The sequence below is a fragment of the Alligator mississippiensis genome, chromosome 1 (assembly GCF_030867095.1).
Source record: "Alligator mississippiensis isolate rAllMis1 chromosome 1, rAllMis1, whole genome shotgun sequence".
Classification (NCBI taxonomy): Eukaryota; Metazoa; Chordata; order Crocodylia; family Alligatoridae; genus Alligator; species Alligator mississippiensis.
This window is the reverse complement of record NC_081824.1, coordinates 123,504,140-123,517,882: the sequence shown is the minus strand read 5'-3', so window position 1 is coordinate 123,517,882 and position 13,743 is coordinate 123,504,140. Positions and strand designations below refer to the sequence as shown.

Sequence of the window (13,743 nt, the reverse complement as noted above, 5' to 3'; positions counted from 1 at the left end):
GCAAGCCAGGGGGAGGGAGAGAGGGGACGCACGCCCAGAGGAGGGGCGGGAAAGAGGCGGGTGGGGACTTACCAGATCTATGAACGTCAGAAATTTCCAGCTGCCTCCATAGGTCTGGTGCGCGGGCATGTCAATGGCCTTGTAGTGGCACAGGATGGAGCAGTATGACAGCAGGATGGCCACTCGCAGCACCTGGCAGGGGACAAGCGCCATGTTGCCACTGTTGCCGCCCGCCTCCTACTCCTGCTCCTGCTCCCGTTCCCCTCCCCCCCGCTCGCCCGGGGCCGCGGGGATGCGGCTGCGGGGCCGGCGCGGGCCGATGCGAGTGCGCGCGCACTGGGAGGCAGCGGCGCAGGGCGTCTTGCGGGGAGCGCCCGGCCCCGCCCGGCACAGCTGCGGATCCTCCGGCAGCTGCCGGCCCGGCGGGCCCAGGGAAGGAAAGGCAAGCCGGGGGGGTGCTGGAGGGAGGGGTTGCCATGGCGATCTGCAAAAACCTGCCCTGCTCCAGGAGCAGGTGATCCCGTGCCGGGGGGGGTGCAGAGCGAGGAGGAAGTTCAAGGCAGCAGGGGGGAGGGGGGACGCAGGGCCTCTCTGGTCCACGGCACGTGCACGGGACATGCACCGGGACGGTAGCTGAGAGAAACAGCAATGCCCTGGATGCAGATGCATATACTTGGTTATGTAGAGCCCTCCCCTGTAACTAAGTAGGGGTTTCCCTGAGCTACCCCTCCAATACACTCTCACACACGATTATGTAGAGCCTTCACCCATATTTAGTGGGGATTTCCTTGGGCTACCACACGTATACATATACATATACATATACTCTATTATGTAAAGCTGTGACCCATAATTAAGTGGGATTTCCCTGAGCTACCCTCTAATACACACACAGACACACTAGATATACACACATATACATATACTCTTATGTACAGCCATCAGCCAGAATTGTGGGGATTTTCCCTGAGCTACCCACACAGACATGTACGTGTACATGTAGATATACATGCATGTGTACATACACGTGTACATGCCAATTCATGTACTCTATTACGTAATGCTGTGCTCCATAATTAAATGGCAATTTCCCTGAGCTACCCCAATAATACATACACATACATATATGCACATACATTCTATCATGTAGAGGCCTCACCCATAAAAGTCGGGATTTCCCTGAGCTAGGGCTTATACACATATACATGTACATGGCAATTAATATACTCTATTATGTAGAGCCCTTGCCCATAAATCAGTGGGAGATTTGCCTTTGTAAGGACTTCATTTGTCTTCCTTTCAGGCTGTTAGAGTGCAGTAGACACAGGATGCCACTGGGCACAGCCAAGACAACACTATGAGCCTGGTCTAATTGAGTCACGGTTTGTTTTAATGAACAGTAGACTCTTCTTCCACCAGAAGCTGCCTGCCCTGTCACTTCACCTTCCAGTAAGCGCTGTCAGGCAGTGCTTACATCAGACTGTGGGCAGGAGATGTGGTTTTTTTCCCCCTCTCCTTAAGCTAGTCAGCTGACTGAGTTTTAGCCAACCCTCATAGAGGCAGATTATGAAAAGGCAACATAGGCATTTCCTGTGGGTCCATTTAAAACAGGTGTCCACTCCAAATAGGCTGTGAGTCACAGGGTGCTCTGGAGGTGGGGGGAGATGAAGGGAAAGGAGTAGGCAAATCATCAACTTCTCTCCAGACTGAGTGCAGGGAAGTCATAGCTGATCAGACAGAGGAAAGAACAGGCCTGCTGGCAGTATGTGCTTCTAAGTGCTTGGCATGTTCCATGAAGCGAATGGGACCTGTACTGTTGGCCTCAAGTGTGGAATAAAGCCCTAAATATCCCTTATATAAAATATTGTATTTGTGTAGTCCTTTATGTGCATATTTCATTTAGCAGCATAACAACATAGTATCAGTCTTTGTTGTTTATGACATATTCTAAAAAAGCATCTCTTATCTGCATACCACTTTAAGGCATAGAACATTTAAGAGTGGAGCATCTTTCTGCCCCACTGTCTGTCTACTTTGTAACTACCAGTAACTATACCATTTAACTGAGCCAGAACCAGTGAAGGGGAAGCAGCTGTCAGAGGGCTGCTATTAAAAGCCTTGATAATGACAGCAACTACTCAGTATCACAGCTGCTATCTCCCCTCATTTTCAATGTGTAGTAGCCATCCTAAAGCCCACACTAGAAGCTTTGAAAGGGAGGAGCTAGTCAGTTTTGTGACTACTACTAATCCCACATCACTAAACAGTGTGGTGGCATTAATAAGCATTGTTTACACTGGGCACGTCTACACGAGACACTTACTACGGATTAGCCTTATAACACTGCACAGTACTTTGGCAGTTAAAAACCATGCTAATAACCTACTGCACAGTGTTATTAGGCTAATATTCAGTAAGCATCACAAAATAACTATGCACCAGCACTACTATATAGTAACTCTAGTTACTGTGCATTTAGTTTGTACTTTATTAAGGAAGTACTAAATTAAACCTGCAGTATCTCAAGTGCATTAATGAATGTGTAGAGGCACCCACTGTGCTCCAATAAATGTATTGGCTTTCTTCAGTCTGCATGTTACACACCTGAAAGGCATACAGTGTACAGTTTATAAGACAGGCTAAAGTTCTGCATTATACTATATTAAGCTCTAGCTTATAAAGCCGTTGCTGTATAAGCAGCCTAAGAAGCAACTACCTTAAAATCTCCAGGTCTATGATGTCTTCCATCTCTGAGTTGTTATAAGCCAAACTCAAAGGAAAGAAATAGCTTCAAGTGTGTTCTCTGTAGTTTATAAGGTCTCTAGAGCAGGGGTCCCAATCTCTGTTTCTGTATTCAAATGCTTAGTGCAGTACAACTGGCAAACATGGTTCTTTGGGTAGATGTGATATCTTGTATTAGACCAACTACAGAGTTGGAAAAATTGTTCTTTTCATGCGCTCAGGCACAAACACCCTTTGTCAGCCATATAGACAGTCTGCTGGTGACTTGCGTGTTCTCTTTGTCTGTATTGTGTGGGCCGGGGGCGAGCCGGGCCCATCTTTGCGCACGTAGGCTGTGGCCAGCAGCCCGGGCACACGGGGCCGGAGAGAACTGTGCAGTGGCAAGGCACGCACGGGCTAGAATTAGTCACAGAGGCGTAATGGTTGATTTAAAGATTATTTACTTACACCCAAGATGGTCACAGTGTAGGCAGGAAAACTTGCTTGAGTTACAGTTGCAGATAGAAAAGAAGAGAGGCGGACTAGAGTTCCTTCCCGTGAACACTCTTCTAGCCCATTCGGTTCGAGGCTCTAAACCGCGAGCCCGTCGCGCCAACCGAAGAAAGTACTTGAAAAAACAAGAGCTCTGGATTCACTCACAATTCACTCACACGAAGTTTGCTAGGTTCCGTGGATCCTTGTTTGCGCGCAGGGAAGTGGGATACGCCGGGATTGCACTCGGTAATGGGAAGAGGCTAGAGGCTGATCAGACCCCTGTTGCCTGCTTAAGAAATGCGTTGGGTCCGTAAGGATCCGCAGCGCTTAGAGATCTTCACACAGTGCAAAGATGATCCTCCTCCTGGTGTTCGTGGAGTCCTCCAACTTGGGCGGAAACCACTCAAGCCTCTTTATACGGCTAACAAGCCAATCGCTAGCTGCCACGTGTGCATAATTTAGAATCGGCCAATAACGTGACATGGATCTTCATACAAATGGCGGGAACTCCTTTGCACCGTGCATCTCTGAGATGTAAAAGAAATGCACCATGCAAAGAAAGCTACAAATTGGCGGGAAATTCCCTGTTGCACCAGAGTTCTCTTCTGCAGCAGAGAACTCCACCGTGCAAGGAAGCTGCAATTTAGCAGGAACATAATTTAGTGATGCCGAAGCACGCACAAACAAAAACTCACAACTTTGGATTGTGACATGTATCACTGTGGGCGCATCTATAGGATACATTTACTGATATTTACTGCAGACCTGTCAGCTACCCTTAGACTGAAGCACCCTCCTCATGCCCCAGCCAGGTCCTCCTCAATACATTGACCCCAGTTGGAGCAGCCTGGGGCTGGCAGGCTGACCCGCTGGGACCACTGCCACCTGGGGCTGCTCTGACCTGGCTTAATGTGCGGTGGTCTGGGCACATGTGTAAACTGCATGCCCAGGAGCTTCCCAGAGCAATAAACTCAGGAGCAGTCAGCTTTGGAGTTCATTGCTGCACATTAATGACATGTGTGGATGTGCCCTGTTTTTATTCTATTAAAATAATCTAACTCAAATAGCCTTGGGAAGGAGGAGGGCTTTCTTTTTTCATAGCAAAGACACACATCTAGCATCTTTCAGGTAATGAGCAGTTAAAACTCTCTCTTGAATGAACCTCTCCTAGGATCATTTAAGTGTCCTACTTCTAGTCATGAAGAGGAAGCCTGAAGCAAAAGCATAGATAAGGTTCTTGTACTTGTTTAGGAGCAAGAGGAAGAAGTTTCCTTCAACTCTTGGGTCAGCAACTGGGAAAGAAATAATTCCATGAGCCAATCCACAATGAAGAGACTCCTCCAACTGAGCAAAGGGAAACATTCTTTGTGCCTGAACTTTTCTTCAAAGGGAAGTCTTGGAGGAATAAAGACCAAATCAATTTGTCAGCTGGGAAAGCTATTGTTAAAGAAAAATGAAGAAGCAAGGACTTCTATGCAATCAAATTTCCTTACCCACCCTACTATGAATATCCTGGACAAAATAGTTTTACTACATTTCCATCACTCCAAGCTTGTCAACAGGTAACAACTACAGCAGATGTTCTCAAACTATGGTCCGTGAGTTCCATTCAGGTGGTCTGGAGAAAGGTGACCTAAGGCTAAAGCTGACAAACATTACACCTGACTTCCCAGAATTTTGCTCAGAAAAAACAGCCACATCCATCACATTAGAAAGGTAAGACTACTGATATTAAAATATGAATTGTGTTCTTTGATTTGTAGAACAAAAGAGTTTATTAAGTGGTCTGCTGGACCCTCAGCAATTTTCAAGTGGTCCCCCAAAAAAGATTGAGAACCACTGAACTACAGCTTAACAGGTCCTTTTGAAGTGTTCCCACTTGAAAATGGCTCCAAATGTATGTACATCCATAACATCAGTGTCCCCTGTTCTCTACCGATAGCATTGCTTGGTCTTCTGAAGGGTGAGATGGTTTGTGTTACTAACACCTTTGAATTTATGTATTCCAGTAAAATTCAGCAGCCTGTAGCATATAGGAAATGAGACTAGACACCAATAGTCCCTGCAAGTTTTAACAATAATGAGATGCAAGTCATAACTCTGAGAGCACTACAGAGAGGAATTGATTTCATGCACCAAGGTCCTGAAATCTTCAAAACATTTTAGCTGTCTCTTTTCCTCCTCAGACTTTTAACTCCACCATAGAAGGTCAACTCACCAACTGCTGCACAGCTTCATGACTGAGCATAACATCATGAATTTAAATCCTTATGTGAAGCACTGCTGCTATAAGACTTGCGGCATCCTATTTTTCCTGTGACCCACCCCTAAGAACTGTGGATTCTTAAATTTCAGGTTAAGTGAATGGCCTAAGCTAAGGCTGTCTAATTTGTGGACCATGGGCAGCCCATGGAGGATTAATTTGTGGCTCACAAGCTCTTGCTCAAGCACTGCTTCCTCCACTGTTTTAATGTTACTGCTACCAGGGGCTCTGGGCTCCCCCTCCCTCATACAGCTTCAGCTGCCAGTCCTCACTCACGGGGATGGGACTGGGCAGGGCAGCACAGCCCAGTGGGAGCCTGGGGCCCATACACAGGGTGCCTGATGGGAGAAGAAAGCACCTGCAGAGCAGGTGGGCCCCAGCAGCTTCAATATTGGGCAGCCTTGTACCATACTGATTTTCAATAGCATGTCATTTTTTTTACATCCTGGAAGTCTCTTCAGAAAAAGAGAATGCAGAAAATCCCTAGAATCTCCCTGCAGTACTTAAGGAAAACCCCAAATTAAACAACATCAGTTCACCTGCAGCTTAAGTTACTAGTCTTCCAGGCATCTTTCAGTCTGCCACATTATAAGTCCCACTCTTTAAGGCCTCCATCCAGCAAACTAAAAAATTCCCTCTCAGAGCTTCCTTCTGTTGGGCTTTCCCTGGCCTTCTAAGGGAAACCTAACTCCTCTGCATGTGTGCTTGAATGAACTCAATTACCTGTCTGACCTGCAGGTGCAGCCAGGAAAGGCTAATTGGGTTTACAAATTTTATTAACCCATTTCTACTGCCACCTAGGGATTTATAGGGGGCACATCCTCCCAGGTGAGGAAAACATAGTAAATTGGTTATGAGTATGACTGATTTATCTGTTCCCACCTGGGTCTTTTAAAGACTATCATTTTTAGCACAATAAAAAATAAGCATTTTCAGTTCACCCATTATCTTGCTTTGTAATGTACCATACATTCCAAACCTTAAGTATGAATAACTTCCTAACTAATCCCGCTGTCATGAAAAGAGAGATGGTCTCCTCTATATTTGAAATACTGTATTTTCTCACATACAAGATACACCTTTTTTTTCCAAACATCAGGTGCTAGAAATTAAGGTGCATATTTTAAGTGAGGAAAACTGGAACTAGCAGCTTCTTTAGCAGGAGCATTTGCCACGGGAAAGATAAAGTAACACCACAGATGCTGCCCAAGGGGCAGCACAATGAGCATGTGGTGCTTCCTAGCTGCTAGCTGTGGACAGTAGGAGCCTTGCATGCTCCCTGCATCATCTGTGTGCAGCATTACTTTCCCTTGCCCCTGGCAGAAGCTCATGCTGCAGAAGTTTCACTGTATTTTTAAAGCAGAGCCAAGCCACTACTGCCAGGGCAGAGGCTCCTGCTGAATCAGCTGTGTGGGCCTTCAGCTGATTCTGCTGGTGCTGCTGGCTGGGACTGAGATCTCAGCTAACCTTAGAGATCCCCCAGCTCAGCTCCAGAAGAGAAGAGGGGTCATGCATGTTGGCTCAGCCAGCAGTATCTTACGGCATCCCACAGTTATGGAGTTAATAGAGCAGCCGCAATGTTTTGTGTGCCTCTGTAATTCAGCTGTCTGTGTTTTCCCTGAAGAAATACCATGCTTACCAATATTTTCAAAAAAAGCTTTTTTTTCTTCATTTGACCTTCAAAAACAAGATATATGAGAAAATCTGGGGCAGTCCACAGAGGCAATGTGTGTCATAGAGCACAAGGCATCCTGGGAATCATAATTTTGTAGACCAGCATTTGGTCTAAAAAATGCTGCTCCCATTTCTTGTCACTGAAGGAAGAGGACAAGCTGAAGGGTGAAATAACAAAACAAGTGGGGAGCTTTGGATGGGTCTGAATGAATTCAAATCAGCAAGGCCTGATGAACTTCATCCCACGGTCCTGAAGATATGGACGAGGAGATCCAGGAGCCCTTGGCAATAATAGTTCTGAAGTTGTGGAAGATGTGTGACATGCTAGAGGACTGGAAAAGGCCAGTATGATTGTCCTCTTTAAAAAAGGCAAAAAGGAAAACCTGAGGAACTATAGACTGAATTGCCTCACCTCAATACCTGGGAAGTATTTGGAGCACATCCTAAGGAAGGCCATTCGCAAGCATCTGGAGGAGGAAAGGCTGACTATAAGCAGCCAGTGTGGATTAACCAAGAACAAACTGTGTGAAACAAACTTGTTCTCCTTCTTTGACAAAGTAGCTACTTGGGTGAAGGGAATACTGTGGGTACAGTGTGTCTTGTGAAGATCCCACATGACCTTCTCATAAAAAAAACTGAAGAAATGTGTGTTAGCTTAATCTACTATTAGATGAATAGACAACCGGCTCACTAGCCATAAGCAAAGGGTAATTATGAATGGATCCACGTCAGAATGGCAGGAAGTTTTGAGCAGAGTCCCTCAGGGGTCTGTTGTGGGCCCAGTGATATTCAATGTGTTTGTTAAAGGTTTGGATGCTGGCATTGAAGGCTTCTTGCGCAAATTTTCAGACAACATGCAACTGGGAAGAATTATGAACACACTGGAGGACAAGAGAAAGATTTAGAAGAATCTTGACAGATTGGAAAGCTGAGCTGGAGCTAACAGTAGGATGCTCAATGCTGACAAATGCCAGGTGCTGCACCTCAGATAGAATAATTAAAAAAAACCAAATACAAAATGTGTGGCACCTGACCGGATGGCAGAACTATGGAAAAGGATCTGGGAGTCTTGGTAGATCACAGACTCAATTTGGTCTGCAATGTGATGCAACTGCACAAAAGGCAAATGCAGTTTTGGAATGCATCAATAGATGCATTAGGTACAAGACATAGGAAGTGATAATGCCACTTGACTATGCATTAGGTAGGCCTCATCCAGAATATTTTGTGCAGTCTTGGTCTTCACATTTTTAAAAGGATGCAAAAGGGTCCAGAGGTGGGCAACAAAAGTGATAAAGGGCTTGGATGGCAAATTATATGAGGAAAGTGTGAAGGAAATAGGCATGCATATTCAGTTTATGGAAAAGACACTTAAGAGGAGGCATGACAGCAATCTTCAAATGTCTAAAAAGCTGCCATTAAGAAAAAGGGAAACACCTTTTCTCTTTTGCTGCAGTGAGTAGGACAACGATCAATGGCTTGAAGTTGCTGCAAAGCAGGTTTAGATCGAATACCTGGAAGAACTTCTTCATTGGTAGAACAGTGGGGCAGTAGAACAGACTGCCTAGGGAAGTTGTAGCATCTGCATCACTAGAGGTGTTCAAGTTGAGGATGATCTAGGCATAGCTTTGTCTATGTTCTACTGTGAGTATTTCTCATACTTCTCGGCTTTGTTGGTTGCCACATGGGGCTGAGAGGCAATTTTTTCCCCTCCTGCTGCTGCTGCAATGTATCAGAGTTTTGGGTTTTTTTATTTTATTTTTTTCCACTTTCCGCAGAATCATTGAGTGTTAGCTGTAGCCACAACTAGGGATTTCAACTTGGGTGTGCCAATGGGATTTAAACTGAGAAGTTCCTGACTTCTCCCCTCTGGGTCAGACTGATAGCCATACTTAGGGTTAGGAAGGAAGTTTACTCCATGATCAGACTGGTATGGGCTATGGGGATTGGTGAATAATGGTCCTTGTGCTTTACCTGCAGGAGGGTATGGTGTTATGTCTTGTGGTTCTGTCAGGATTGATTATGTAGTTTGTCTAGTAGGTTAGACAAAGGATTTATATAAGATAGTTTGTTAGGGATGATCCTGCCTCAGGTAGGGGGTTGAACTAGATGACTCTGAAGGTCTGTTCCAGCCCTGCTTCTTTGTGAATTCAGCAGTTTTTTGCCATCTGGATGTAGGTTTCAGTGAGAAACAAGTAGGAGAAAGTTATTCCCCAGTGGCATTAAACTCCACTGCTAGTCTAGAGAATGATTCTCAGAAAGTCTTGTACTCCATGACACTGCCCAGCTCTCTGTTTGCTGTCATTCTTGTGCTTGCAAGTGAGGAGATAGGCCACAGGAAGGATGAAAGATGGCTGCCCTAAGCATGTTTTTCCACACTGTGCCTCTACCAAACATAATTAGGGCTTTTAAGAGCTACTTTGGAAAAAATCATTTTCTATAAACAACCAACATGACATGACAGTACTACAAAAATACAAGTAAATGTGGAGTATTCTTTACTTCCAAATACATCTGTAGAACCTGGCTTAGGTGTGACAAGACATAACTAGTCCAGGAAGAATAGTCAGTTCCTGATGATCCATGAGGAGGAATAGTGGAAGCATTCCCTTCAGCAGCACAGGGTGACAGGAAAAATCCTGCTGATTAGTAATAAATAAATAATAAAGGATTAATAAGCAAATTACCAGCCAAAGGATCTGGAACAGGCTGAGTGTCATTTTGCCTGGCCTTTCTGACTTCACACAAATCAATACTTACTTACTATTAGATTGCCAAACTGATGTCTCTGGCTCTTCCTTAAGTGCCTCACCTTCCAAGACCTTTGATAGTATCCACCAGCCCTTCTGTTGGAGATGCTTACAAAGGCCATCTCCTGCTTCCTCAGTAAAAGTAGCTTCCTAGCAGCAAGCCACATCTCTGCCTTGTACCACTTCCCAGACAAGTGCACCAGCAATAGGGCTGTTACTGCCACCAGCTGGAAAATGCTGTTCTGCCCGTCCAGGTGTGTACACAGTGTCCATCTGTTGTCCTATTTGCTGCTGTCATGGCTGCTACCATGCATTTTTTTTGCTGCTGTCATTGCTGCTACCATGCATTTTTTTCCTCTGGGATGCACGATGCTGCTGCTGCATGGTCTACTTGTCTCTATGTTAACCACAGTGGCAAGGCACCCTACCACCATTTTGTTGACATTTTATCTTGTATAGTGATGCTTTCATAGGGTGGTTGTCCACAGTGATCTTCTCATTTCCTCTGTACAGTATTTGGGTCACATCTTTATCCACGTTTGGAGAGGTTAGGGAAAGAGGGTCAGCTCTAAAACATGTTTAGGGAAGCCTAATTTATAGTCTCCCAGCCTCTTAACAACCTGCGCTTCTACCCAGACAAATCCAATATATTTTAAGTTCATGATAGAGCATTCCATTGTGAATATGCTCACTGACTTGCCTGCTGTGTTTACACCCAAATGTTTCTGCAAACAGTGCATATGTAATGATGGTCTGATGATTCATTCATTGACACTGATATCATCCCAGAAAGTAGCACCATATTCTTTTTCCTTGTTGGGTGCCCTGATTGGAAAGATGTGCAAATGTCACTGCTTCAAAATTATGATGGTGCCTTAGAAAAGAGAAGGGAAAGTCAGGTCTAGCCCAAACTTAAGTGGAAACCAGCTGTACTGTATTTGTAGACACACAATCTTGGGTGATCTCACTAGAAACACACGTGAATAAATTAACTTAGCGAATTACTTCCTAAATGCTTGGTAATTGGTATAAACATATATTTTGAGACACCTCATAGTGTTCATCTCTCTGCAGATCAAGCAGAACATGACTAGTGCCTGTTTCCTGAACAGTGTGTCTCCTCTGGGTTGCACAGGAGGCCTACAGAGGACAAAAAACCCTCAAAAAACAAAAAACCAACCCATCCCTGATGAATGGAAAGAAAGGGAGGCTAATGACTGAGTTCATTGAGAAAAACAATAGTCAGCCATGAATTCCTGACCTCAGATTTCAGTCTTGCTATTTTCTCACTGAATAGACTTGGGTAAGTCCCTCTAGCTCAGTTGTGATTATGTTCCTTTTAGAAATGGAATATTTACCTCATAGGTTTGCTATGAGGATTACCTCATGCATGTACGTGATAGGTTGCATCATTTTGAGTGTTAAGAAAATAGAATGGTGTGAACAGAAGCAAGAGAGGAGGATGGATTATGATGGCTTTGCTGGAAGTAGCCTCAGAGGAGGGAGTAGTTGATAGATTGTAAAAATGATGATGATAAATTTGAAAGCCTTTGGGGGCCCTTCTAAGAGTCTATTATCTGGCAAATCTCAGTAGTTGCTGCCATGACAAAACTAACATGAGTAGAAAACAGTTTTATACTTCCTATGTTGGAATTTTTTAAAGATTTTGATTATTTTTTCTGGTAAATTTTTGATTTATAACAATTACATCCCTTTTTCAGGGGGGGCTTCAATTTTTGTATAGTTTTACATTCCCTGGCCCCATCCTCATGATCATATTTAAATAACTTGGAACAAAAGCCTTATGAAATAGAAAAGGATTTTTATTTCCAGATGGGTCAAAGGCCTGCTTCAAAGCCTACTGAATGAAGTGGAAAGAACACCATTTAATTTCATTGGACTCTGGATCTGCAAGGTACTGCACCTGAGGGGGAAGAACCAGCAGCATACCTACAGGCTGGGGAACTCCCTTCTCATCAGTGCAGAGGCAGAAAAGGATCTTGGAGTCATTATTGATGCCAAAATGAGAATGGGCCGACAGTGTGGGGACACGGTCAGGAAGGCCAACCGTACCTTGTCATGCATCCACAGATGCATCACGAGCAGGTCCAAGGAGGTGATCCTCCCTCTCTATGCGACACTGGTCAGGCTGCAGTTGGAGTACTGCATCCAGTTCTGGGCACCGCACTTCAGGAGGGATGTGGACAATATGGAGAGGGTCCAGAGGAGGGCCACCTGCATGATCAGGGGGCAGCAGGGCAGGCCCTACGAGGAGAGGCTAAGGGACCTGAACCTGTTAAGCCTCCACAAGAGAAGGCTGAGGAGGGATCTAGTGGTCATTTACAAACTAGTCAGGGGGGACCAGCAGGCATTGGGGGAGTCCCTGTTCCCCCAAGCACTCCCAAGAGTGACAAGAAATAACAGTCACAAGCTGGCAGAGGGTAGATTGAGACTAGATATCAGGAGGCGCTACTTCACTGTCAGGGCAGCTAGGATCTGGAACCAAGTTCCAAGAGAAGTGGTGCTGGCTTCTACCTTGGGGGTCTTTAAGAGGAGGCTGGATAAACACCTTGCAGGGGTAGTTGGACCCCAGTACTCTTTCCTGCCATGGCAGGGGGTTGGACTTGATGATCTGCTCCGGTCCCTTCCAACCCTACCAACTATGAGACTATGAAACTCACAAAATAGCAACAAAAATATCAAAGGATTTTTTTATTAGACAGCTGCCCCATGGCGCAGGTGCCAAGCTGTGCTGCACCTGTGCCATGGGGCAGCTGATGCACAGGTGCCAGGAGTGGGGGTGATCCCCAACTGCCCCCACTGTCCTGTACTGCATGGCAGGGGGGCTCTGCCATGAGCCCTCAGAGGCCCTGATCTCTGCTGTTGCACCCGGTGAGTGCAGGAATTTTTTTTTTTTTTTTAGACGCCAGGAGACTGGGGGTGGGTGGAGATAGGGCTGGGCTGGGCTGGGCTGGGCTGGGCAGCCATGGGGGCTTCTCCTGCATCTGCCCCCACCTGGGGAGAGGCAGGCACAGCCGGAGAAGCTGCAGGGGAACCTGCAGCCACCTGGCTGTGCCTGCCTCTCCCTGGCCAATCCAAATCTCTGAATCTCTCTGAATCTTTTCTGAATCAGTTCAGAGGATTTGGGTTCGATTCAGACCTTTTAATAGGTCTCCCGATTTGATATGGATTTGGAGATCCGGCCACCAAATCAGGTCGAATCTCACTGAAATTGAATTGGTGACTGAAGCTTCACACAGCCCCACTAACTATCTATACTAGTAAGGGTTAAGTCTGTGTGGCTATATGTTGCATAAGGCAGAATTGAACATTAAGTAGCTGATTACAAGGGAGCAAGTGCACTACCTTGTTCCCTTCAAGGTCTAACAGACCTGAATAAAGACCTCTTTAATCATACTGTAATGGATTATCTACGTAGGGGAAAATGAAATTTAAAATCAGTACATAAGATAGGATATATCTAGTAAAGAATAAATCTTGACTAATATTGCTCGATTGCACTACTCTTTCCAGAATCATTAGTAATGTTCTCAGTTGCTTTCACTGGATTGTGGCAATAAGCCAAAAAGGAAAGAATAACCTGAATTTTAAAACAAAATCATAACAAAGTTCAAATGAAATAGCATGTATAAAAAAGGTCTTCTATTTTCAAAATCAGTGGTGGCTATATCATAAACCCTTCATCTTTTTTCCAGAAATATGGATATTGTTATTGTTATTATATTAACACTAAAATGATAACATTTGTCCAGCAAGTAATAAAAGACAATAACTTAATTTTCAGAGGAAATCTAGTATTTTTAGGTTGAATGTATGCAC

General features: G+C 44.9%; 1 protein-coding gene across 2 annotated transcripts in view; it reads right to left on the bottom strand.

Annotated features, from left to right (window-relative positions):
• AIG1 (androgen induced 1) overlaps positions 1-451 on the bottom strand; it is a 210,369-nt gene extending 209,918 nt beyond the window's left edge. Inside the window, exon 1 of one of the 2 annotated variants that reach the window (XM_059713615.1) lies at positions 73-451. In XM_059713615.1, coding sequence (XP_059569598.1) covers positions 73-213 — 141 coding nt within the window. In that variant the 5' untranslated portion in view covers positions 214-451. The remainder of the gene's footprint in view (positions 1-72) is intronic. The other variant, XM_006265734.4, reaches the window with a different exon arrangement.
• Between the last annotated feature and the right edge of the window lie 13,292 nt (positions 452-13,743).